Source organism: Bos indicus x Bos taurus, chromosome 19 (genome assembly GCF_003369695.1).
Source record: "Bos indicus x Bos taurus breed Angus x Brahman F1 hybrid chromosome 19, Bos_hybrid_MaternalHap_v2.0, whole genome shotgun sequence".
NCBI lineage: Eukaryota > Metazoa > Chordata > Mammalia > Artiodactyla > Bovidae > Bos > Bos indicus x Bos taurus.
Window position 1 is genome coordinate 50,534,592 of NC_040094.1, and position 26,802 is coordinate 50,561,393.

General features: G+C 44.8%; 1 protein-coding gene, 1 non-coding gene and 1 pseudogene across 4 annotated transcripts in view; 1 reads left to right on the top strand and 2 right to left on the bottom strand.

Annotated features, from left to right (window-relative positions):
* The window catches only part of LOC113877340, a 48,795-nt pseudogene extending 29,085 nt beyond the window's left edge, over positions 1-19,710 (bottom strand).
* PITPNC1 (phosphatidylinositol transfer protein cytoplasmic 1) overlaps positions 1-26,083 on the bottom strand; it is a 268,917-nt gene extending 242,834 nt beyond the window's left edge. The window contains exon 1 of one of the 3 annotated variants that reach the window (XM_027517737.1): positions 25,291-26,083. In XM_027517737.1, the coding sequence (XP_027373538.1) occupies positions 25,291-25,338 (48 nt within the window). In that variant the 5' untranslated portion in view covers positions 25,339-26,083. The remainder of the gene's footprint in view (positions 1-25,290) is intronic. The other 2 variants (XM_027517739.1, XM_027517738.1) reach the window with 2 other exon arrangements.
* LOC113878606 lies at positions 517-634 on the top strand. Its single transcript, XR_003507035.1, has one exon. It is a non-coding gene; the product is annotated as a 5S ribosomal RNA (ribosomal RNA).
* Positions 26,084-26,802: the final 719 nt, after the last annotated feature.

The window sequence follows — 26,802 nt, forward strand, 5'->3', positions numbered from 1 at the left end:
CACTTTCACTTTTCATGCATTGGAGAAGGAAATGGCAACCCACTCCAGTGTTCTTGCCTGGAGAATCCCAGGGATGGCAGAGCCTGGTGGGCTGCCGTCTATGGGGTCGCACAGAGTCGGACACGACTGAAGCGACTTAGCAGCAGCAGCAGCAGCAGACAGCCATAAGGGCTTAGCTTCCCAGGTGACTCAGTGGTAAAGAATCCACCTGCCAGTGCAGGTGACACGGGTTTGATCCTTGGGTCAGGAAGATCCCTGGGAGATGGAAATGGCAAACCACTCCAGTATTCTTGCCTCGAGAATCCCATGCGCAGAGGAGCCTGGCAGGCTACGGTCCATGGGGTCGCAGAGTCAGACACAATTTAGCGAGTAAACAGCAGCAGCAGCAGCAGCATACAGCCATAAAAATGAATGAATCAGGGCCATGTGTTTCAATTTCAGGATCAAAATGTTGAGTAAAATAGATTGAGTTCTGCAATATAAGGGGGAAAATAGTCTTTTCAAAAATGATGCTGAGTCTATGGCCATACCACCCTGAATACACCCAATCTCATCTGATCTTGGAAGTGAAGCAGGATCAGGCCTGGGAAGTACTTGGATGGGAGACCACCTGGGAATACTGGTGCTGTAGGCTTTTAAAAAATGATGCTGGGACAAAATGGGTATCCATATGCAAAAGAATGAATTTAGATCACTACTCTATATCACATTCAAAAATCTGGCTCAGACGGTAAAGAATCTGCCTGCAATGCAGGAGACCCAGGTTTGACCCATGAGTCGGGAAGGGAATGACTACCCTCTCCAGTATTCTTGCCTGGGGAATTCCATGGACAGAGGAGCCTGGTGGGCTACGTCCATGGAATCGCAAAGAGTCGGACATGACTGAGTGACTAACACTTTCACTTCACTTCATATTCGAAATCCACTCAAAATGGACCAAAGACCTGAATGTAAGAGCTTAAATGATAAAACTCTTAGAAGAAAACATAAGTATAAATCTTTGTGACGTTGGATTAGGGAATGATTTCTTAAATATTACACCAAAAGCACAAGAAATCAAAGAGAAAGTAGATACCTTGAACTTAATAAAAATTTAAAACTGTTGCACTTCAAAGGACATTATCAAGAAAGTGAAAAAGCAACCCAAAGAATGTGAGAATATTTTTGCAAATCATGTTACCTGATAAGGGTCTAACATCCAGAATACAGAAAGAACTCTTAGAACCCAACAATAAAAGGACAATGTAACCTGAATAGAAATTTCTTCAAAGATTCGCAAATAGCCAATAGGTCCAAGAAAAGATGTCCAGTATTACTCGTCATTCAGTTCAGTTCAGTCGCTCAGTCGTGTCCGACTCTTTGTGACCCCATGAATCGCAGCACGCCAGGCCTCCCTGTCCATCACCACCTCCTGGAGTTCACTCAAACTCATGTCCATTGAGTTGGTGATGCCATCCAGCCATCTCATCCTCTGTCGTCCCCTTCGCCTCCTGCCCCCAATCCCTCCCAGTATCAGAGTCTTTTCCAATGAGTCAACTCTTTGCACGAGGTGGCCAAAGTGTTGGAGTTTCAGTTTCAGCATCAGTCCTTCCAATGAGCACCCAGGACTGATTTCCTTCAGAATGGACTGGTTGGATCTCCTTTCAGTCCAAGGGACTCTCAAAAGTCTTCTCCAACACCACAGTTCAAAAGCATCAATTCTTCGGCGCTCAGCTTTCTTCATAGTCCAACTCTCACATCCATACATGACCACTGGAAAAACCATAGCCTTGACTAGATGGATTACTTGTCATTGCTGCTGCTGCTGCTGCTGAGTCACTTCAGTCGTGTCCGACTCTGTGCCACCCCAAAGATGGCAGCCCACCAGGCTCCTCCGTCCCTGGGATTCTATAGGCAAGAACACTGCAGTGGGTTGCCATTTCCTTCTCCAATGCATGAAAGTGAAAGTGAAGTCGCTCAGTCGTGTCTGACTCCTAGCGACCCCCATGGACTGCAGCCTACCAGGCTCCTCCATCCATGGGATTTTCCAGGCAAGAGTACTGGAGTGGGGTGCCATTGCCTTCTCCATACTCGTCATTAAGGAAATGCAAATCAAAACCATGCTGAGCTCTGACTGCACACACACTAAGGATGACTAGAATAAAAAAGACAGAAAGTAGGACCTTTCCTATCGGTCCAGTGGTTAAGAATTCGCCTTGCAATGCAGGGGACATGGGTTCCATTGCCGTTTGAGGAAATAAGATCCCACTTCCATGGAGCAGCTAAGCCTCTATGGTGCAACTACTGAGCCGGAGCACCACAACTAAAGTTCACAAGCCCCAACCAAAGAGCCCACATGCAGCAAGCAAGACCCCACACAGCCAAATACATAAATATTTTTAAAAATTATTTTTTAAAAAAGAAAGTAACAAGTGTTGGCTAGGATTCAGAGAATCTAGAACACTCATACACCACTGGTGGGAATGTGAGTTCAGTTCAGTTCAGTCGCTCAGTCATGTCCGACTCTTTGGGACCCCATGAATCGCAGCACTCCAGGCCTCCCTGTCCATCACCAACTCCCGGAGTTCACTCAGACTCACGTCCATCGAGTCAGTGATGCCATCCAGCCATCTCATCCTCTGTCATCCCCTTCTCCTCCTGCCCCCAATCCCTCCCAGCATCAGAGTCTTTTCCAATGAGTCAACTCTTCACATGAGGTGGCCAAAGTACTGGAATTTCAGCTTTAGCATCAGTCCTTCCAATGAACACCCAGGACTGATCTCCTTTAGGATGGACTGGTTGGATCTCCTTGCAGTCCAAGGGACTCTCAAGAGTCTTCTCCAACACCACAGTTCAAAAGCATCAATTCTTCGGCGCTCAGCTTTCTTCACAGTCCAACTGTAACATCCATACATGACCACTGGAAAAACCATAGCCTTGACTAGACAGACCTTTGTTGGCAAAGTAATGTCTCTGCTTTTGAATATGTTATCTAGGTTGGACATAACTTTCCTTTCAAGGAGTAAGCATCTTTTAATTTCATGGCTGCAGTCACCATCTGCAGTGATTTTGGAGCCCAGAAAAATAAAGTCTGACACTGTTTCCAACAGTGCATCAACTGTGGAAAAGACTCTGGCAGTTCCTCAGTAAGTTAAACAGACTTTCCATAAGACCCAGCAATTCCACCTCGAGGTATATCTATCCAGCAGAACTGAAACCGTGGAAACAATCCAAAGGTCCGTCAACTGATAACTGTAAAGACAAAATGTGATATATCCCTACAATAAAGTAATATTCAGCTATAAAAAAGAATGAAGTGCTGACTCACACAACATGAAGGAATCATGAAAACGCCATGCTAAGGCAAAGATGCTGACACAGAGAGCCATGTATTGCATGATTCTATCTGTATGAAATGTCTGAAACATGCAAATCTGTAAAGATAGAAAGTAGATCAGTGGTTGCCAAGGGCTGGGGAGGTGATTACCAGTGGGTACAGGGTTGCTTTTTGAGTGGTAGAAATGTTCTGGAATAAGAGTGGTGATGGCTACACAATTTTGTGAATACACTAAAACTGCTGATCTGTACACTTACTGTAAGAGTGAAGTCTATGTTATATGAATTATATTTCAAGGCAAAAAGTTAATAGAGAAAAACCCCAGCAAGCTGTTAAAGACTACCTCCTCTGGGATGCCACGTGTACGGAGAGCCTGGGATCAGTTGGGGGCACACAGAGGGCTAAATGAACTTGCTATCATTCTACTTATTAAACTGGGCAATGAGTAGATGGCTGTATTGCTTCATAACTATTCAATAAGAAACAAAACATTTAAAAGAGCAATTAATATACCCTTTTCCTGTTTTTCAGACCACAATCAACACAAAAATTGGATCTAAATTTATTTTATTTTTTAACTGGTGGATAATTGCTTTAGAATATTGTATTGGCTTCTGCCATACAACAACATGAATCAGCCATAGGTATACACACGTCCCCTCTCTCTTGAACCTCCTTCCCCACTCCCAGTCCATCCCATCCCTCTAGGTTGTCACAGAACACCAGATTTGAGCTCCCTGCGTCATACAACAAATTCCCACTGGTTATCCATTTTACGTATGGTAAAGTATATGTTTAAATGCTACTCTCCCAATTCATCCCACCATCAGCAGATGAATGGATAAAGAAGTGGTACATACATCCACTGGAATATTACTCAGCCATAAAAAGGAACACATTTGAATCAGTTCTAACGAGGTGGATGACTCCAGAGCCTATTATACAGAGTGAAGTAAGAAACAGAAAAGCAAATATCCTATTAAAACACATATATATGGAACCTAGAAGGGTCATACTGATGAGCCTGTTTGCAGGGCAGCAATGAAGATGCTTCCCCAGTGGCTCAGATGGTAAAGAATCGCCTGCAGTGTGGAAGACCTGGGTTCTATCACTGGGTTGGGAAGATCCGCTGGAGGAGGTGCATGGCAACCCCCTCCAGTATTCTTGCCTGGAGAATCCCCATGGACAGAGGAGCCTGGTGGGCTACGTCCATGGGGTCTCAAAGAGTCGGACATGACTGAGCAACTAAGAACATAAATGGAGATACAGACATAGAGAACAGACTTGTGATCTGAATTTAAATGACCATAAATTCATAGTCAACCTTAACTAAGAAACCACAGTGTGCAAAACACCATTAAAAAGAAAGAAAAAGAGGGAGAGTTTTTTAGAAAGAGGCATGACAATCACCATCCTCCAAAGAGCTTATAATCTAAAGCCACCAGCTCCAGGGAGCCAAAAAACCAGCTTTCTCATGGAAAAACTTCAGCAAGGGTTTTGTCATTCCCAGCACCAGCTATAATTATAGAATCAATTTCATACAATTAAAATATCAATACTTTTAGAGTTTCAAATTTTTATCCTGAGAAGTTGTTTCATCTCCCTTTTATAAATCTGCTTTTAAGGACTCAGGCTAAGGAATTAAGAGCAAATAGAATTGTAAAGAACTTGTTTCCAAGACTTGTTTTTCACTTGAAGTGATGTATTTTTAAGCCCCAACGTAAATGATATCTATAGATTATCACATATTTTTATCTAGATTCTATTAGTTTCTGAATATTCATATAATGACATCTTGAAATGCCTTTTTTACAAGGTACAGTCTAGATAAACACAGAAGCTTTCTAAAAACAATTAAGGCTTCCCTCAAGATTTATATCACTGTAAGGTTATCGAAAATTGAATCTAGTTTCCAGTTTTACCTAAGATCGGCGAATGCAAGTAGTTACAACTTGAACATACTCTTTCCACTAAGGAGGTGAATATTTTTATTTTATATCACAGTTTCTACAGATATATACTCCAGAAATATATCATTCCAGTAACAAATTCAGGAACATATATCCCTTTTAGGATCAACTATCTAAATTAACACAAATAACTTGATAAAGAATGAGGGGCAACCTCTTTTTGGCTGTGGAAAGCAAATGGAAATTTGTAGCCAAAGTGCTGTGCATCAGAAGCCAGCTCCACCACTGATTCTTTGGGTGACTTTGGCAAATCCAGTGAGCCTCAGTTTCAACATCTATAAAATGTAGATAAAAGGATCCACTTTGAAGGATCTTAGAGAAGGAAATGGCAACCCACTCCAGTATTCTTCCCTGGAGAATTCCATGGACAGAGGAGCCTGGCGGGCTGCAGTCCATGAGGTAAAAAGAGCTGGACATGACCGAGCGACTAATGCTTTGAAGGATGACTGCAAAGATGAAATGTGGTAATAAACACAGTGGTCTTGGCATACTAGAAAGTTCCATAAATGTTGGTCCCTCTGTTTTCCCTTCTCCTGTGAAAAAGCAAAGCCTTGCTAAGTAAATGTCCCCATAGACAGATATATGATTTTATTTATTTATTTTTAAGTATATATATATATTTATTATTTGGTTGCACTGAGTCTTAGTTGAGGCATGTGGGATCTAGTTCCCTGACCAGGGATCAAACCTGGGCCCCCTGCATTGGGAGCCCAGAGTTTTAGCCACTGGACTACCAGGGAAGTCCCAGATATATGATTTTAATTAAACGTTTGTACACTAAAAAAAAAAAAAAAATAGGCTTCACCATTTACTAAATTTTCTCCTCTGCATGGTAAATTATAATCGTGGTTAAACTGTTTCAGAAAATATCTCATGAGAACCTTATTTAAAAAAATTAAAACTAATGAGGAAGTAGCGAATAATCCATTCTTAATCTTATTAATATAATTGAGGGCTTCATCTCAAGTGCTTACTGGTTTCTTCAACCAAGGTAAGTAGTGATGACCTATATTTTAGGATTTGGATGTGACTGAAAAATCGCTGTGCTGTTGGATCAAGACAGAAAGCCATGCTTATCACATCTGGCACTAAGTTAAGAGAACTAGCTAACACAGTAAATAACAGAAGCATGAACCAAAAACGTTTTGTCAAACTTGAAATCAGCAGATGCTGTTCGTCACATTTACATTTCAAAGTCCTACGATAATGGTTGTTGTTGCTATCAGGCTGCTTGTTTTTGTAGATTTCAAACAAAAATCTGGATGCAGAGACAGCTTTGCCAGGAGGTCACGTGGGTAAGACCAGGGTGAACCGATCACCCTGTCGGTCAAAACTGATGCCGCTTCCAAAACTGACGATGCTAATACTCAAGCACAAGGTGATGAAGTAACTACTTTCCATATTTTCAGCACTGCTCCTCCAATATCTTGAGCCCAAGCCAGCCCACACCTGTTGTTGTTGTTTAATATTTATTATTTATTTATTTAGCTGCACTGGGTCTTGGCTGCAGCACGTGGGATCTATTTTTTTTTCACCTGCGGCATGTGGGATCTACTTCCCCAACCAGGGACTGAACCTGGGGCCCCTTGCATTGGGAGCACAGGGTCTTAACCACTGGACCACTAGGGAAGACACCCAACACTGTTTTTATATGACCCATGAGCTACGCATGGGGTGAAAAAAGGCAAGAGAAAAATATTTCATGACATGTGAAAATTACATGAAATTCAGATTTCAGGGTCCATAAATAAAATTTTACCAGAAGACAGCCATACCCATTTACGTACTATCTCTGCCTGCTTTCATGTTGCAGGGTCAGAGTTTAATTGTTGCAACCTTATAGCCTGAAACTCTAAAATATTTCTATCTGGCCTCTTACAGAAAAAGTTTACTGACCCTTGCTCTAGAGTACCGTGTTCAGTATTTTTGAAAGGTCAGTAACAGAGGAAGTCCACGGGATTGGGGAGGAAGTCTGTGTATACAAATATATGTGTATATACGTGTGTGTGTATTAACATATATATATATATCAATCACATATTAAAAAGAGGTTTATTTAAATAAAGAGCACATCAGCTATAAAAAGAATCAGATTTAAAAAAAGAAGGATTATTTTTAGGAGGAGGGTTCCAATTACACAAAATAAGGAAGGGACAGCCATGGCTAAATAAAATGAGCTGAAATCTTGCCTTGTGTTACTACAGGAAATCAGCTTGGTGCTGCTTGATAAAGGGGAAAGGTTATACATAAAACGGAAAGAGGAAGAATGTGTTACGACAAAAAAAAAAAAAGAATGTTCTAAAATACAAAATACGGTAAAGGGCACAGTTGTGTGATTTACTCTCATTGGACTTCATAAAATAGTTTTACAAACAACATCACAAAGCGCAGCCACCTGTTAAGCTGTTATTTTGGCCCATCTATTTCCAATGACAATCTTGACACCCAAGCAAGAGACACACCACCATAGCAACACAAACATCACGATGTTGGAGAATAAAAATTTAGGAAGCAATTTATAGCCTCTGCAGGGCTGGAAATAAACTAATCCTTAAGCATTTGTTACTATGACATAACGTTTCCACAGGACAAACTTGGGTCCCCCTGGACACCTCAGGATTCCTTCCCACGGGCTATTTGGAAAGTACAGACTCCAAAAGTGAATATTGTACTAGATGGATTTCTAAAATAAAGGTACTTAAAGGTAATGAGACCATGTCATTTCATGCACAGCTCAGGGAATGAATGATCACCAGGTGTTCAGATAGCACCCACACAGGGACAATGATTATTGTCTCTTACATTTGCCAGATGGGCTTATATGTCACGTGATCAGACCCTCATGGAGGCAAAAAGACGAGTATGGGAATACTACTGAGCCATAAAAAAGAACAAAATCTTGCCATCTGCATCAATGTAGATGGACGTGGGGGGCATTATGCTAAGTGAAGTAAGTCAGAGAAAGACAAATACTGCATGATATTGCTCACATGTGGAATCTATAAAATACAACAAACTGGTGAACAAAAGAAGAAGCAGACTCACAGATACACAGAAAAAACTAGCGGTTACCAGTGGGGAGGGGCAACACAGCAGTGGGGGAGTGAGAGGTACAAACTAGGGGGTAAGAGTTAGGCTCAAGGACGTAGTGCACAACAGGGGGCATATAGCCAATACTTTGTAATAACCATAAAGAACTGTAACCTTTAAAATCATATGAGAACGAAAACATTTTAAAAGAGGGGTATTGAGAATTGAGGAAACTGAGGCACAAAAAAAATCCAGTCTTCTTAAATCAATTCATGACAATCAAACAGCAAAGCCTCAACTAGTCCTTCTAACTCCACACCATACAACACCCTAAGCCAGAAACCCCAACTTAGGGCAACAGAAGGACTCTAGCTGCAGGAGATAAATGCAAAGCGAAGGGTAGCAGAAAATGAAAGAAAAATCACGTTTGAAAGTGATGCCTCATTTTAGCAATGTTACCCATTGTGAGAGGCGGCGCAATTACCAGGACTTAAAACATGAACTTTGTAAGGTGTGGCTGGGCTGCCTTTCAGAAAGACCCAACCACAGGGAGAGAAAGCTGATCTTCCAGTTTGAAGATGAGACACACCCAAAAGGTACGTCATGGGGCTCAGGGTGGCAGCAAAGTGCATCTCCATCGGGGTGAACAGGTTCTACCCCAGCCTGGAGATCTGAGAGACACCCAAGGTGGACACTGAACCCAGTGATCAAAACACTGGCCTGGCTTCCATCCTGGAACCACAATCCATTAGCCCTGGCCACCACTCCTAACTCTTTTTTTTCCTTTGCTCTTAAGCATTCTCAAAGAAAGATGCCTGCAAGGTGCATGGGCCGTGCCTTCTCCAGATCCACAGAAAAGACTGTCCAGAGGCCCGGACGACACTGGATGTAGCTGTTCTGCAGATGAAAAACAGATGACTCTGGGATGAACTTCTGTGAAGCTAGGGATCTGGCTGCTTTTGACATAAGAACCATTCTTGAACCCCTTTGGGGGCTTCCCAGGTGATGCTAGCGGCAAAGAACCTGCCTGCCAGTGCAGGAGACGTAAGAGGTGCAGGTTTGATCCCTGGGTCGGGAAGATCCCCTGGAGGAGGGCATGGCAACCCACTCCGGTATTCTTGCCTGGAGAATCTCATGGACAGGGGAGCCTGGCGGGCTACAATCCATAGGACTGAAAAGAGTTGGACACGACTGAAGCAACTTAGCACACATGTACCTGAATCCCTTTAAAATATAAGACAGTTTCTGACAGACATAACCAACATTAAAAAAAAAAAGCTGATTAAAAGAGCTTAGGCAGAAGGCTGAACACTATGTAAATAACGGCTGATTTTAAATATACTTGACCCTTCTGGAAGTGTGTTTCTTGAAAAGGCTTAAGGGGGATTATTCCATTTGGACAACTAATAGCCTAATTACTATTTTTTAAGAAAACAACAACCAAACTCCTTTTCAGCCAATCTTGGCAAGAAATCTCTAAGAAACACCCATCTCTGCAGTACCATAAGTCATACTGCTAAAAAACATAATTACACTCAGCTGCATCCAAGTTTCCATCAGACGCAGTCCAAAAGAGGTGAACTATTGAATCCTGAATCTAAAGGTTTTTCATTTTGGGCACGATGCCTTTTTAAGAGCAGGAAAAACTTAATATCAAAAAAAGGTATTCATCATAACCTTCAATAGTCCAAGATTTGGGTCTCCAGCGTACACAGTACACTCTGTACCCCAGTGATTAAATACAATTCTAGTTACCACACTCTTTGCACTTGGGGGATTAAATAACTCTATTTCATATCTTTAAACGTGTTGAGCAAAAGTACGGTCTATTTTCACAGCACTTTTCGGGTATTGAGAACACCACTTTTATCCCCCATGTCACTTTTATGGAGGCTGAAATAGTCGGGAATGATGATAAATGTTAGGTGACATGAATGGCTTTGTCTTTTCAGCTCCAGCATCATCATCATCATTATTTTAGACCAGGGTAAGCTCAGCAAAATGTTCCTGATGTAGGCACAAGTCACAGGGTTACACACCATAGGGAACTTAACACGTTTCAGAAGACATGCCCAGGGGGCTCAAGTTCAAACTTTAGACTTCAGTGATAACGCCTGTTCCCGGAACTACGTGTCCACATAAGCAGGTGATTACAAGTCTTGTTTTCTCAAGCATCTATCATGTTTTTTCTTATTTGGTTAAACTGCTAATTACTACTTTAACAAGAGTTATTTTCTGGGTTTTCAGTGCATTGGAGATTAAACAGACATCTGTAAGGTGTCCCAGGCACACTGCAAAATTCTCAGACTGAAGACCAAAATTTTTATACCCACCATTACTTTATTTTTTTAAAAAAAAGTTTTGGTCACACCTCATGGCATGGAGGATCGTAGTTCCCTGACCAGGGATTGAACCCTCACCCACTGCCGTGGAAATACAGAGTCCTAACCACAGCACCACCAGGGAAGTCCCAACATCCCACTCCTTTCTTGGACAGTCCAACACACCAACTGCTCCTTGAGAGTAGCAGGACCATAATCTTATAAAATCGAATGAAATCCAGGTTGTTGGCTAGTGATTTTGACATCACTAAATGGATTGACAACAATGAAAATGTTATAAAGGTAACTTACTGATAAGCTGTCATAATGACAATTTTTTTTCTCCTGAATTAAACATCGTCTTTTTTTTAAAAAGAAGCTAACATTGTAACTATACTTCTTTATTTAGAAAAAGTGTCCAATTCAGGTCTGTTTCCACCTGGTATAGGAATAAAGCATTATTATTAGTCAACTATTCTACCTTCTACTTTAATAGAACACTTGTCAGTGCCAACTCTGTTGCAAATACTTCTAAAATATGCCAGTACTTTTTCCTTCCATAGCAAGTATTTCAAACAAAAAATGTGATTTCTGTGTTAAGTTACAGTATAGGAGGACTCCTGAATTAAAACTGTCAAGCCCTTCAGATGTCGCTGCAAAGGCATAGGTCACTAATCAACTCATTAATGCCACCCCAAATATGGACACAGGTCCATCTTGTCAATTTCCTCCTTAGAAAGCAGAATTCCAAAAAAAAATTCTAGTTAGCTTCCGTTAATTCAAGTTTTATTGAGTTTGTTTCAGGAAATGATATGTGAGTTTAATGACAAAGTAATATAACCAATGCTTTAAAGGAAAGAAAAAAAAAAAAATGCTGACCAAATCCCTGGAGTAGTGAGCGCATAAACAGAAAGAAGAAAGGTGGTTGCCATGGGCTGGGGAGAAGTGGATGGAGAGTTATTGTTTATAGGTACAGAGTGTCAGTTTCACAAGATGAACAGTTCTGAAGATTAATGGTGGTGATGGTTGGGCTACAGGGTGACTGCACTTAATGCCGTCACACTCTACACTTAAATAAAATGGTCAAAGATGGCAAATTTTATGTAATGCATGTTATACCATAATTTAAAAAAATTATTTTAAAACTGAGTGTACACATCCAATTAAGTGGTGCTGTGCTGTGCTGAGTCACTGAGTTGTGTCTGACTCTTTGTGACCCCATGGACCATAGCCTGCCAGGCTCCTCTGTCCATGGGGGTTCTTCAGGCAAGAATACTGGAGTGGGTTGCCATGCCCTCCTCCAGGGGATCTTCCCAACCCAGGGATCGAACCCAGGTCTCCTGCATTGCAGGTGGATTCTTTACCATCTGAGCCATTAGGGAAGCCCAAGAATACTGGAGTGGGTAGCCTATCCCTTCTCCATGGGATTTTCGCAAACCGCGGTCTCCTACATTGCAAGCGGATTCTTAACCTGCTGACCTACCAGGGAAGCCCCCAATTAAGTGGGGTCCCCTTCAAATGGTTCATTTTAGGGCATTCCATGTTTATTTCTCTGGTGTCGATATAGAGTGAAACATGCTTGAATCTCTGCTGTGGAACGTAGGTCTGTTTGCATTTTTTTGTTCATTATTTTGATGATGGTAAGCGTCTCTGGAGGACAATTTTTAATTTTGAAAAGAATATTTTAGAGCTCCATTGTAAAAAAAAAAAACAATCTTCTCAAGCTGGAAAATTCATCTGGGCCCCCACAGGAGGTGTGACACTAGAGTAACAACATGAATTTGTGCGTGTGGTTTGTAAACTGCCTCCGAGGCAATGCTGGCAGAGGCAAGACACACGTGTCCAAGGGGCAGCCATCTCAGCAGGCAGGGAAAGTATACCACACAACACATTTCGATCATTTTTCATACTCCCTGATTTGGTTACCTCCATGTGAAGGGTTTTAGGTGTTCAATGAAATGTGCCAGAAGCATGGTGGCTCTTGTCTGTTCCCACTGTTATTTCCAGACACTAATTTTGAGAAACCCACAGGAGCCCATCAGTGAACATCTCTGCTGCTGATGTCTATGAAAAGCCAAAGGTTGTCACTGCCATTAAAAGGAATAATTTCTGAAAGTGTAGGGGTGGTTCTCTTTTTAGAGCATGAACTATAAAAGTTATTTTCAAAGAGGAGTGTGATTCATTTATCAAAGTTAAACTGGGGAATGTCGCTTGGTTTAATACTTGGGTAAAGTTGATTGTTCAATAGGAGATAAAACTTATGGATCACACTGTTAGCTCACCTGGAACAAGAAAACTACCTTACCCCAATTATCTCCTTTGATAAACCTGAACAAGTTATTTAATCTTTAAGAAATGTGTGTGTGTGTGTGTGTGCGTATTGGGATAGAACTAAATAACCTCTAATGCTCCTTCCAGCTTTGGGATTCTGGAGAAGGCAGAACTGGGAAAGCAAAGACTCTGGGCTCTGCATGTCTGACCAGCGTGGGCCTGGATCCAGGTCTGCCACTGACTAGCCATGCAAGCATCTATAATCCACATCTGTAAAATGGGATGATAATATCCAACTCACAGGACCATTACAAGGACTAAAGTAAGAAAGCACTTGATATATGTAATTGCTCTCTTTGCCTCCTTTGCATGTGGAATGTGACTGTGAGCAATCCAAGCATACAAAACTGAAACTGACTTTTTAAACCTCTTACTTTCCACACGAAAAGTTTCATGGGGTATGCATTGCCAAGCCACAGAGTGCTATTTTATTACGTATGTAAAAGCAAGGTGACTGTCAGGTCACATTCAGCCAAGATCTTGTGACACAGAGTGACTGCCCAACTCCTCACTGCTGCGATTGAGAGGTCAGGACAAGCAACTTTCACAATCTGTCTAAGATATGAAGACGGAGATGGCTCAGATAGGCAAAGCGAACAGTGCAATTCTGCACCTTCTAGGGACTCTTCAGTCCTCCATGATACTTTTTAGGAAGCATAGGCACAATATTCATTAAGAGGCCCTACCACCATCTCTATAAACCATCTACACCAGTTGGAAACACTCTCTTAAGAGTCAAAAGATAAGTGAAACTTGGCCACTTTAAGAATAAGTAAGTATTATTAAATCCCATCATGATGGTTAAAACTAGAAAATATTGGAGAGCTTTGGAGAACTCTAGATAATCCAGCAAATAAGACCCCAAAGCATTTGAAGGCTTCAATAACTTAATTACGGGTCTGTGCTAAGTCGCTTCAGTCGTGTCTGCCTCTTTGCGACTCTATGGACTGTAGCTCACCATTCTCCTCTGTCCATGGAATTCTCCAGGCAAGAATACTGGAGTGGGTTGCCATTCTCTCCTCCAAAGGATCTCCCCATTCCAGGGACTGAACCTGAGTCTCCTACATCGGCAGGCCGATTCTTTACCACCAATGCCACCTGGGAAGCCCCACCTTAATTATATTAGCATACAAGTTCATGGTGACTTCTCTTTCCCTAGTTGGTACATTTACTTCTGAATAAATACACAGATCAGTTAATTGGAGTGTAAAAATACACAAACTAATGCTCAGAAACACCTGGATCTAACCTTAATACAGCAAGTATAATCAGACCTAAACTCTGTGTGTGCGTGTGTGTGTGTGCGCGTGTGCAAGTGTAGGTGACATAGGGTGGGGAGCAGCCTTTGGAGATTAATTGCTTAAATTAAGTGCTTAAACGGCATTCTTACAGGTTGTCATCAATTTACATTTGTTTGGCCAATCTTACTTCTCTAGATGATTCATTCTGGGAAAGAAACAACACCCTGAAGATTGTCAGATTAATTCTAAAGAAATTAAAGGATGATGATGTTTTCTCTTTGCTCAGGAACAACAGGAATTCTAGAAGGCCATGCTTCACCCAAACTTAAAAGAAGCAAAAAAAAAAAAAATATTTTTTTTAAAGTGAAGAACCCTTAGGTAAATCTGATCAAGAACTTATGTTAGCTAACTTGTTGAGATGGATGAGTCGACTTCCACTAAAGTCTAAAAAGGAGTTTTAAGAGCTGGCGCCTTTTGTCAGCGTGCTGGGAAATGAAAAAATGACTCACTTTATACTTGATGTCAAAATCTCGGTGAGCTCTGGCTTTCGTGTTTCTGAATCAACAAACAGTACTGTATAATGTTGCTCAGGCCATTAGCCAGGAAGTGGCTGGTGACCCTCGACTCCTTTCTCTGTCATGGGTAAAGCTAGTGTGTCCTGGGCAGAAAGGGGTTCCTTCTAACTCTCTGTCATCTTGAGAGACTTGCCCAGCCTCACGTGACACGACAGAGACTACTGACACACAGTTTAAACAACCATTTAGCCTGTTTTATAATGAAGCCCAGGATGGAAAGTCTTAAGGACATCTGCCAGAGATGAATAAAGCAGAGGACTCAACTCCCATCTAGAACCATCTCCTCCAGAATGCGTGGTCCAGGATTCATTCTGCCAACACGTCACTTTCCACCCAACATGCAGAGAAAGTAGAGGAACGCACTTGGAGCCACAGCCCAAGAGGCCACCTGGTACTGACTATTCCTTCCGTTCATGATGGCCGATGCCAGCCTCTGTCCCCTCTTCAGGGCAGAGTGGCTGTTCCTGAAGATCATGAAGTATGTCGATGATTAGCCCTCGGTACCCTAAAGACCTGCTGCTACTCAAGTCGTGATTACTATTTTTTCCCATAAGAATAAAATTCTGACCTAAATTGTGGTCATTCTAGTCCACACCTGGCAGGCAGCTTTTCCCCCGACCCTGCTGCAGAAGAGAACAGTCTCCTTTGGAAAGGTATCTAAATTTAGGATAACCAGAGTCATCTTGCAGACAGGGACCATAACTTTTCACTGTACACATTCATAATTCAATTTCCGTACTATCAATGTCTCTCTCTTTCTGAACATAGACGTCTATTCTGCTGGAAAAATCCATAGATATCTCTTTAAAAAAATGGCTGTATTGAGATGTATTTTATGTATCAACTCAACGGTTTTTAATGTATTTAATATTCACACAGAGTTGTACAACCATCGCCAATATCTATTTTAAGATGGCAAGGAAACCTCTCCAATGTTCTCTGGACTATAAGCTCTAAGAGGGTAGGGATCGTGTCTGCTTTGCTTGCTCCTCTATCCTGGGCACCTGGTCTGACATCTGGCCAAGCACCTGGCAGAGTAGGAGTTCAGTAAGTGTTTGTGATAGCAACACTTCTATGCTGCCCCAGTGCCAACCTGAACCTTCCAGATTTCTAAGTTTCCCAGGTATGAAAAATAGCTACTTTCCTCCAACAGAAACTATTTTTTAAACTTTTTATTGCATATTGGAGTATGACTGATGAAGGGCTTCCCTGGTGGCTCACCAGTATAGAATCTGCCTGCAAAGAGGAGCCGCAGGAGACGCAGGTTTGATCCCTGGGTCAGGAAGATCCCGTGGAGAAGGGCGTGGCAATCCACTCCAGTAATCCTGCCCCGAGAATCCCATGGACAGAGGAGCCTAGTGTGCTACAGTCCATAGGTCGTAGAGTCGGACACGACTGAAGAGACATAACACGCACGCATGGCTGATTAACAATGCTGTTTCAGGTGGACAGCAAAGGAATTCAGCCATACATATGCATGTATCCATTCTCTTCCAAACTCCTGTCCCATCCAGGCTGCCAAATAACATTGAGTAGAGTTCCCTGTGTGTACAGTAGGTCCTTGTTGGTTATCCATTCAAAAAATACCAGTGTGTACCTGTCCATCCCAAACTCCCTAACTATCCCTTATGCCAATCCTTCCCCCGACTCTAGCAAGCATAAATTCATTCTCTAAGTCTGTGAATCTGCCAACAGAAACTTTCAATTCAGCTCATTTCCCTGTGGTAGGCAGAATGGTCCCTAAGGTTCCTACTCCTTGGCGTATACACCCTGTATATGCACAATTCCTTCCCCCTTGAATGGGGGTGGGTCTGACCTTATCAGGCCAGTCTTTCTGAAAAAGAGTAGATGTCAGAGACAAGAAGTCAGAGATTCAAAGTTGCAGTAAATACTCTCCTGTTGGCCTTGAAGGGGCAGACGGCCACAATGTGGAGGGGGTCCCATGTCAGGAAATAGCAGGTGGCCTTTAACAGCTGGCTCCTAGCTGACGGGCAGCAAGAAAGCGAGGACTTAGTCCTGCAGTCACAAGGAACTGAATTCTGCCAACTACCATGTGACCTTGGAAACTCCAGGTTCCAGGAGAAAATGCAGCTTGATATCAACCCTGGGAGACCCTCAGCAGAGAATCCAGTCACACGGTCTTCTGACCCACAAAGACTGGGAGATAATAAGTGGGTATTGTTCGAAGCCACAGAGTTTGTGAAAATTTGTCGCACAGCAATAGATACTGAGTATACACTCCTCCAAGAATTAGGAGGAAGGCAGACAGATTACATTAACTCCCAGGAATGACCAGCCTCAAATTTCTAAGAGGCATTGCTGTGGAATTTTAAAATGAGGAGGCTTTTTAATAAAAAGGAATCTCTAGTTTGCAACATTTCAAGAGGTACAAAGCTGACGTGGAAAAAAAAAAGTGTGAAGGTAAACATCGAGGGTCAGATTTCCTAAAAGGTTCCTATTTTTCTCAGCTTCTTTCATCTATGCATGCAGCAAGCATTTGCTGTGTGCCAGACCCAAGGTTTAAGCACCAGCGTTGCCCTATCCAATATGCCAGCCACCCGCCATATATGGCCTTTGAGCACTGTAAAGTGGCTACTGCGGACTGAAATGTGCTGCTAATGGAAAACACACACCAGATTTCAAAGACTTTACATGAAAGAAAAATAAGGGATTTCCCTGGTGGTCCAGTGGCTAAGACTCTGCACTCCCAAAGCAGGGGGCCTGAGTTCAATCCCTGGTCAGGGAACTAGATCCCACATGCTGCAACTAAAGATTCCGCATGCCACAACAAAGATCGAAGATCCTGAGTGTTGCAACTAAGAGCCAGGGCAGCCAAATAAATAAAATAATTAAATATTTTTAAAATTTTAAAGAAAAATAAGTTAAAAGATCTTGTCAGTATTTTCTTCCGTGGCTCACATGTTGAAAAGACAGTGAAGGAGATGGATGACAAAGAAGTAAAGAAATAAGTACAGATTAAGATAAATGTAAAAGCAAAAAGATAAACACTACAAAGGAAATATGTGTGAAGATAGCGAATGAGAGGGGAAAACTATTTTATATGGAGTGGACAGGAAAGACATCTCTAAGGAGGTAACATGCCCACTTGTAAACCTGCAAGACCACCAGAACCTCTCAAGCACGACAGCAACAGGGTCTGAGGACTTTGAGAGGACTAACAAAGGGAGTTGGTCAGTTGCAGGGTCATCACATTACACTATACCCATTAGGTTCCATGGAAAGTGCGTCCCCTGGACATGTGCACCCCTGAGCTCCTGTTTGTATAAATTGTTAATAAGTTTTTGTCAGGCTTCCCTGGTGGCTCAGATGGTAAAGAATCCGCCTGCAATGCAAGAGACCTGGGTTCAGTCCCTGGGTTGGGAAGATCCCCTGGAGAAGGGAACAGCTACCCACTCCAGTATTCTGGCCTGGAGAATTCCATGGACGGAGGAGCCTGGCAGGCTACAGTCCATGGGGTTGCAAACAGTCAGACACGACTGAGCGGCTTTCTTTTCAAGCTTTTCTAAGTTGGAGGGTGTGTATGTGCTTAGTCGTTTAGTTGTGTCCGACTCTTTGTGAACCCATGGACTGTACCCCTCCAGGCTCCTCTGTCCATGGGATTATCCAGGCAAGAATACTGGACTGGGTTGCCATTTCCTCCTCCAGGGGATCTTCCCTACCCAGGGATCAAACTCAAATCTCCTGGGGTTCCCACATTAGCAGGTGGATTCTTTACCACCGAACCACCTGGGAAGCCTAAGTTGGAGGGTGGACAGTATGAAAAATCAAACTTCCAAGATAATTTTTTCAAACTTTACGTTTTCCAGATACAAACTGTCTTCCAGTTTTAACAGCTACAGCACACTTGGACTCTGTCTGCCCTGTAGCCTACAAAAAATCTCCACTTAGGAATACAACATAATTCCTGATTTCAAGCACGAGACACAAAGGCCAGACAGTTGGCCATCTGCAATCTGAAATTCTTTTTTTTTCATCTCCCAGTGAGCTGAATTTGCTAAAGATTTGTAAAACCTTCTGACTTCCTGCTACGAATCAGGTGTTTTCTGTATCTGTCTTTTTCTCTGAACAGAGGCAGAAGTGTTAGATAGTTTTCAAAAAAATGTTCTGAGTTACTTGACTACACAGACCTCCAGGCAACAGAAAGCAGGGCAGAGCCCAGAAAGGCTAGCCAGGGCACCTGTGTCCTCACTCAGGCACCTAAAGCAATGAAGCTCGACGTACTTTTCCAGTAATTGCCGCCCCTGAAAAACACATTTACTGCCTGTCACTGTGCACACACTTTTATATTTTTTAAAAAAAACCATCTTTGTGAGCCCTCCACCCTACACACACACACACACACACACACACGTGTACACATACACACGTGTACACAAACACTTCCCTGATTGACACTCTGGAGCAAGGAAGTGTTGAAAATAGACTATTTAAAAAAAAAAATACTTATAAAAAATAGTATCCTCCATTCACCTGAAATGAGAGGCTTCTGAAATGAAGATGCCTCCCTTTCTCTTAATATCAGTTATACGCAATCAGACACAGGGTTCTGAAGTTGATTTTTAAGAGCCTTCGGAACTCGCCCCATGCCTTTATAATGAACAGTAAAAGTTAATTACTACCCACTTTTAATAGGGTTTTGTTAACAATAGCATGCTATTTTTTTTTCTTTCAAGGCCCAGAATCTGTTTCATAGGAGGCATTCACACTCAAATCACAGGGAAAATGCAGTGTTCTTTCTCCAGAAAATCACTTACACTGACCAACCAGGAAGAGAGCATCTGCTCCAGTCGCCTGTTCCATTAGTGGTGAAAAAGGTTTGCACTGATCCATTAACCACCTCCCCCCCACTTCCTGGGTGACCCTCACGACCAAGAAGGGAGCTTCAGGAGACAGCTGGGCCGCCATGGTAGCTCAGACAGTAAAGAATCTGCCTGCTAATGCAGGAGATGGGTTTGATCCCAGGGTAGGGAAGATCCCCTGGAGAAGGAAATGGCTAGCCACTCCAGTATTCTTGTCTGTAGAATCCCACGGACAGAGGAGGAGCCTGGTGGGTTACAGTTCGTGGGGTCGCAAAGAGTCAGACACAACTGAGCAACTAGGTATGCACCCACTGGAAGCCACTAGCAACACGATTCCTGAACTGTGAATCAGGCAAGAGAAGCTACCAAGATAGCCCAGAAATCGACCCTGGCCTGGGTCCCTCCCAATGAAGCTAACGGGGGGAAAAAAAAAAGTCAAAATAGTGCTCATTCTTAAAAAATATTTTTTTCCAAAATTATGTTTATGAGGAACCTTGGAGAAGGTCTATGAGATTAATCCAGGGGGTCTTTCTCCTTTACACTTCAGGGTACCACCTTGTACAGAAGACAAAGTGTCGATGAAAATATCGCACTTAAAACCTCTTTTCTTAAAGAATTTCTGCCCCAATAGGTTTGCAGATGCATTTCACAAAAATCCTTTAAAACGGAGCGAAAGGAGCACTGCTGGTCATTTTGGCATCTTCATTTATGTCATTCCAGAGACGGCACCACCCGGATCCCAAATCTGTTCTCAGAAATGTGCGCAAGAAGATTCTCCAGGGACTTGGGGGAGCCTGGATAAAGTGCACTGGCTCCCTGCCAGGACAAAGAACACAATGATATTCTGTTAAAAAGCTAAGTGCTTCTTTCCCCCCCCCCTCTCTCTCTTTCTTCTTTCTTGGAGGGGTTGTTGTTGTTCAGTCTCACTAAGTCGTGTCCCGGAGAAGGCAATGGCACCCCACTCCAGTACTCTTGCCTGGAAAATCCCATGGACGGAGGAGCCTAGTGGGCTGCAGTCCATGGGGTCGCTAAGAGTCGGACACGACTGAGCGACTTCACTTTCACTTTTCACTTTCATGCATTGGAGAAGGAAATGGCAACCCACTCCATGTTCTTGCCTGGGGAATCCCAGGGACGGCAGAGCCTGGTGGGCTGCCGTCTATGGGGTAGCACAGAGTCGGACACGACTGAAGTGACTTAGCAGCAGCTTAGCAGCAAGTCGTGTCCTACTCTTTGCGACCCCATGGACTGCAACACTCCAGGCTTCCCTGTCCTCCACTATCTCCCAGAGTTTGCTCAAATTCACGGAGAGGGAGTTTTTCATTGTGCATCAAATCCCTGAAGACCACAAATAAATCCCAGACATTAATGCTGATGCAGTCAGAACAGGAAGTGTTAACACCAACATGAGCAATGAACTTGAAAAGATTCCCGCTTTAGATCATACTGGGATGTGCTTAGCTCTTGGAAAATGCTTATCTTACTGATAAGGACCTGTCAGGGAGGAGTGATCAGACTGTGTTCCACGGCGTCCTGAAGATGGGGATCCATGTCAGATGCTGGGATCAGTGGCAGCATCCAGGAGTGGCTTGGGAGGGAAGGCCTTGAACTCCACCGTAATCTCCATCAAGTCACACATTCAAATAAAAGTGCAATCTAAGGAAAACCAGTGGGCTTATGATACAAAAGCAGCTTCAAAGAGAGCCGCTGGACCCTTTTCCAGGCAGCTGACGAACTCCTAAAATTCCCCTAATGAGACAACGTCTGAGTCTCCAACCCACCTTTCCCACTACAGACTGATTCACGCATCCAGTTTAGGGATATTTCCTTCCAACAAAGAATCCCAGAGGGGGAAGTGAGAGAATCCCTGGCTTGTAACAAAAAGCTTTGCTCTGAGTTCTGGCCTGGACCTTGACCTTGGCTATGAGATGGGCAACTAACTGACTGCACCTTCTAAAGCGCCAGTCTTCTTTTCCACAAAATGAAATGGGTCAACTCTAGACCATCTGTAACAGCCCTTCCAAGTCTAAAATTCTACAATCTCTATCACCAAATGTTTCAAATAAACACAAAGACAACTGTCTCTTTACAGGCAACTATTGGCCCCTAGGGACCTCTGCTGTTTAGAACTTTCCAACAGGCTTATATTTAGTTCAGAGACAACAACACTGAACATAAATGAGGAGAATATTCCAATGAAGTGGGTTTTTTAAGTTAAAATGAATCTATGGGATGCTACTTCTTATAGTTCTTTACTCTGAATATGAATGTCTAAAAAACAAAACACCAACACTCTGAGCTAGACTGTAATTCAGCTTTATTTGCTTGATCTCTTAGAGCTATTCTTCTTTCCTGGAACTAGGGAACATTTTATGAGTCAAAATAAGGTGAGTGAAACAGTAGAAACCAGTATTCTCTATACTCGTTTAAAAGGCCTTTGGTTTTTCATTTAGTTCAAAGTGCTAATTTTCAAGAAATTTTTGTTTTCTTTTTGCTGGATTAAATATGAGTAACAGACAAAAAGCTGAGTAAGGAGAAACAAACACTAATTTTTTTTTTTTAAACCATGGTCTGGTTTTAGCTTGGCTAGTAACTAGCTGTGTGGCCCGGCACATATTACTTAGCCTTTCTGAACCCTGGTTCACTCATCTGTAAAATGCGGGCAACACACCAGTCCACCTTCCGCTCCCTTCTACCAGAAGTTAAATGAGATAAGGCCAGGGAAAAAGAACAGACATATAGTGTTGGTTCTTCTGATGACTTTCCAAAACAGGGGCATTTGCCTAATTTTTTAAAGTATGGACATTGCTACTAATTAACTGGTGGTTAGAACAGAGACAAGTCCTAAAACATAGGCTGAATCAGCCCAAAGCAAATCAAGAGTTGTAGCAAGGGGACTTCCCTGGCAGTCCAATGGTTAAGATTCCCCCGTCTGATGCAAAGGGCACAGGTTCAATTCCTGATCAGGGAACAAAGGTCCCAGGGCATGTGAGATGAGGCCAAAATTTTTTTTTTTTTAAAGAAAAGAGTTGTAGCAAAAGTGAGGCTTCCAAACGTCTATTAAGTTGGGAGCAATTTTCTTCTTCTTTTTTTTTTTAATATATTTACTCATTTATTTTTGGCTGCACTAGGTCCTCATTGCTGCAGGTGGGCTTTCTCTAATTGTGGAGAGTGGGGGCTACTCTTTCCTGAGGTGCGTGGGCTTCTCATTGTGATGGCTTCTCTTGTAAAACACGGGCTCTAGGCAAGCCAGCTTCAGTAGTTGAGGCCTGTGGGCTCTAGAGTGCTGACTCAGTAGTTGTGGCATGTGGGCTTAGATGCGCTGTAGCATGTGGGATCTTCCCGGACCAGGGATTGAACCTGTATCCCCTGCACTGGCAGGTGGATGCTTCACCACTGGACCACCAGGGAAACCCCAACAATTGTCTTCTTTGAAGACACGTCAGTTGCTTCCCCAGTTTTCAGTTTTAAGGTTAGGAAGACATAGTGCTAAAGTGGATGGTGGAGATTGTGGGGTTCACTACAGGTCAGACCTTAGGGGTCTAACCTCTGGTAAGCTGGGCCTCCTGTCCTCACGCATCATGATTTGGTTAATCTGAATCCTTCCACTTGGAAACCTCTCTCAACCAAAACCACCCTCCTGTTTCTCTAACAAAGAAGAAAACTACTTTGGAATATGACCTTTCAGATACTGAATCACGCTTTGGTCCAAATGGATGATACATTAAGTAAGCTATAATTATACATTATGTTACAGGCCTAGCCTCATTTCATTTGCCCATTAAGAAAAGAAGGGCCTCCACCTATACCACTCAAATAAGATTACTTCACACCAAAACTGTAGTTATTTCAGTACAAAAAAAAAAAAAGTGTACAAAGAGTGGTGGTGCCTGAGGATTCAAGAAAGTCTGAAAAGGGAACCAACCAGAATAAAGAGACGTTGCAGGTGGTATAGATGATTCTAGAGTTGGTTACTTTCTTGACTATCACCTGCCTCGCTGGGCATTTCATGCCATACCAGCATTGCCCGGAGATCCCAAACTCCTCTCAATAAATAAAGTCATTAGGAGGAGATGGAGTGGAAGCAGACACACCTCCAAGCTGAACTACTCCAGCCTAGCGGCTCAGGGGTGGGAAGATCTCAACAATTCCTAAAATTGCTTTGGTTAACCAGTTTCATTCATTTGCTGCCCCATTGTCCACAGAGCGGGGTGCTGCTTCTCCACAGGATTTACACGGTCTGCCTACCCACATGGCATCCATCCTTCAAGGACCTTGCTCAAATGCTGTCTCCTCCAAAGTCACAGAACCGCGCTGCTCGAGTGTTCACTGGATGGGGGGGCTGATCTCTTTTTGGCAGTCAGCCTCCCTCGGATACATTTTGCAAACGCGGAGCTACTTTGATCTTGTCTTGGATTGTACTGTGGGTCTTAACACTTGCTCCAGATGACACATGCAGACAAGTCCCTTGGGAGCACAACCACGTTCTTAGTTAAAAATCTTTTTCTCTCCCAAAGCACCTTGCCCCTTCCCCAAAGCAGTGGCTCAAGAACATATCGGAGAGATTAAGGGCACTGTATTTAAACATAAATACGGTTTGGGTCGCCGGTGTCACGTGTGTTGTCACACCAAACCACACTAGGTAAGTTTCAAACTGCCCTGAACGGCTTCAAGCTCCCTCGCAGTCCCTGGACAGGCGCTAAGCAATTGTGAAATCACCAAAAAGGTAGGGAGGCAGAGGGGGAATAAAGGGAAGCCGGGCCTGAATAATCCTCACTGAGTCATCGTTTCCTGAATGATAGAGCTTGCCGCTTGGCGGGGACGAGGGGTGCGGATCCGGAGAAAGCAACCTGAGCGGCCGGTAGAGGACGAGCCCAGGAAGAGTCCCCCGCCCCTTGCCCTACAGCTGGGGGACCCGAGAGCCGGGGGGCCCGGCCGGCACCCGCGTGCTACAGCGCCCCTCTGTGGCCGCGCCGCAGTCCCCGCCGCTCCCCGCTCGCCCGCAGACCGCTTTCCCCGCGGCCCAAGAAACAAGACACGCACAAAGTTTCCGAGCCAGGCGGTTAGAGAAAGGTCGAGGCCAGGTTCCCGAGCCTCGAAGCACGGGCGTGGCTGGAGCGGTGCCCAGGCTGGCGGCGATGGCAAGGGGTCTGAGTCCAAATGGACTTCCCCCCTCCCCAAGGATTCCGAGATGCCCCCAAGCGGGACCCGGGCCCTCCAAATCCCGAGGGCGAAGGACTGCTTCCTTACCCCAACCTTCTAGCGGTGGGCGGGAAGGGAACCCGGGTCCACGAAGGGAACGGAATGCCCACCCCCCAGGGTTGCGCTACCAGGGTGTGCTTGGAGCTCTTGGGTTTGCTTTTTTCATTTTCTTAATTGGAGGAAGGGGACGACCAACTCCCTTTGGCGCATTTTGATCCTCAGCGATCCGAATTCTGGATGCCCCCAAAGAACCCACCTGCAGTCCACCGCCCCACCCAACGTTACTCTCCTTGCTGGGGTGACAAGTGGAAGCAGCAACTCCCCTCCTCCTCCCCCTCCAGCCTCCCGGTTTGGGAGGCAATGTTCCACCAGGGTTTTCCCCGCCGTCCGCAGTGGACCCGCTGGCGGGAGGCGGTGGTGGGGAAGCGGCGCCCCGGAGCCTGGGACCGGCAGCTGGCGAGGCCCGGCCCGGCGCGGCGCTTACCTCGTCCACGGTGAGTGGCATGCAGATCCGGTACTCCTTCAGCAGCATGGTCCTGCCGGCCACGGACCTCCGAGGCGGGAAGCGGGCGGGGCAGGGGTGGGGGCTCCCCCAGATCAACAAGGCTGCCGCCCAGGCGCAGAGCTGAGCGCCGGGAGCCCCGTGCTTGGAGCCGGTCGGCGAAGCAGCCCCCCGGGCGGTGCGCTCAGTTCCTGGCTTCCTCCTCTCCGCCGGAGAGCATGTCAAGGTTTGGGTCCGGGTGTTCGCTGCTCCCCCGCCTCCTTCCTCGCCGAGGTCGATCCGCCTGGAACGCGGTGTTGCAAAGTCAGGAGGGAGGGAGACCCACTGGAAACCAATCTGATCGGCAGCCCCGGGCAGCAGGAGCGGAAGCCAGATCAGGACATGCCCGTCGGCGGGCGAAGGAGGGGAAAAAAAAAAACAAACCCACGAGGTTTCCAAAAATTACACGGAATACACAAAAGTCACCCTCTCGATCCGCCTCTGAAACCAGATCTTAACCTGGCGACTCCCTCCCACCCCCTTTTCCGGCCGGTCTGCCCAAGGCGAATGTCACCGAGCACACATTGCAGCCAGAGCCAGAGATGCTGACTTTTCAGACAAAGGCTCGAACGGCTGTGCTCCCCGGCGGTAAACAAGATTTCCTTCTCTTTTTAGGGCCGGTCGCGGAGGCGCTCCAGGGTCTCGCTGGGTGAGAAAAGGGAAGCCTCCGCCGCCGCGGCCGCTCGGCTTCTGCGGGGCTGGGGCCCCGGGTTCCTCCGACCTCGGCTCGCGCCTGAGAGGGGCGGGCGGACGGGAGGAAGCTGGCGCCTTCCGCGCGCGTTCCCTCCCCCGAGTCCGGATCCCCGAGCGCCCTGCGTGCCCGCGAGTTTGCAGCCACCTCGCCGGGGCCGGAGAGTCGGCGCCGAACTGCGGTGTGCCTCGGGCCGGGGAGGTGGGTGCGGGAGGAGCAAGCGCAGCTGACATCAGCAGCCGTCGCGGCGGGGAGGGTAGCCCCATCCGGCCAATGGGGAAATGGCAAAGAATGTGGAGGATTTAAACAAAACAGCATGTCTCTCCCAGGCTGCTGCCAGACGGCGGGGCTGCCCCGGAGAGCCCAGGCCGGCCGGCGCTGGGGAGGATCGGAAAAGAGGGGGCTCCCGTCGGCTCCTTGAAACCCTTTGAGTCTTGTTCTCAGATGTACCCCGGGTGCCACGGTGCTCTGTCCAGCCACTATGGGTAGCTTCTGGGTCCAAGGTACAGGAGTGTGTCCCTTGACCTTTAGAAACGGTTTTTGTGGGGTTTTTTTTTAAACAAATGCCCACCCGAGAGCGTTTTCACTTTGGTCCAGTAAACAAGTCCAGCGCTGGAGAGGCAACGGGATTTGGGAGCAAAAGAGCAAACCCGTGCCTGGTTTCCTAACTGGTTTCAGAGCAGGAATGCAGAAACTGCAAAGTGCAACACGGTAAATGAAAATGAAATCCACACGGAAAGACACACAACCCAGGGGGAACGTGA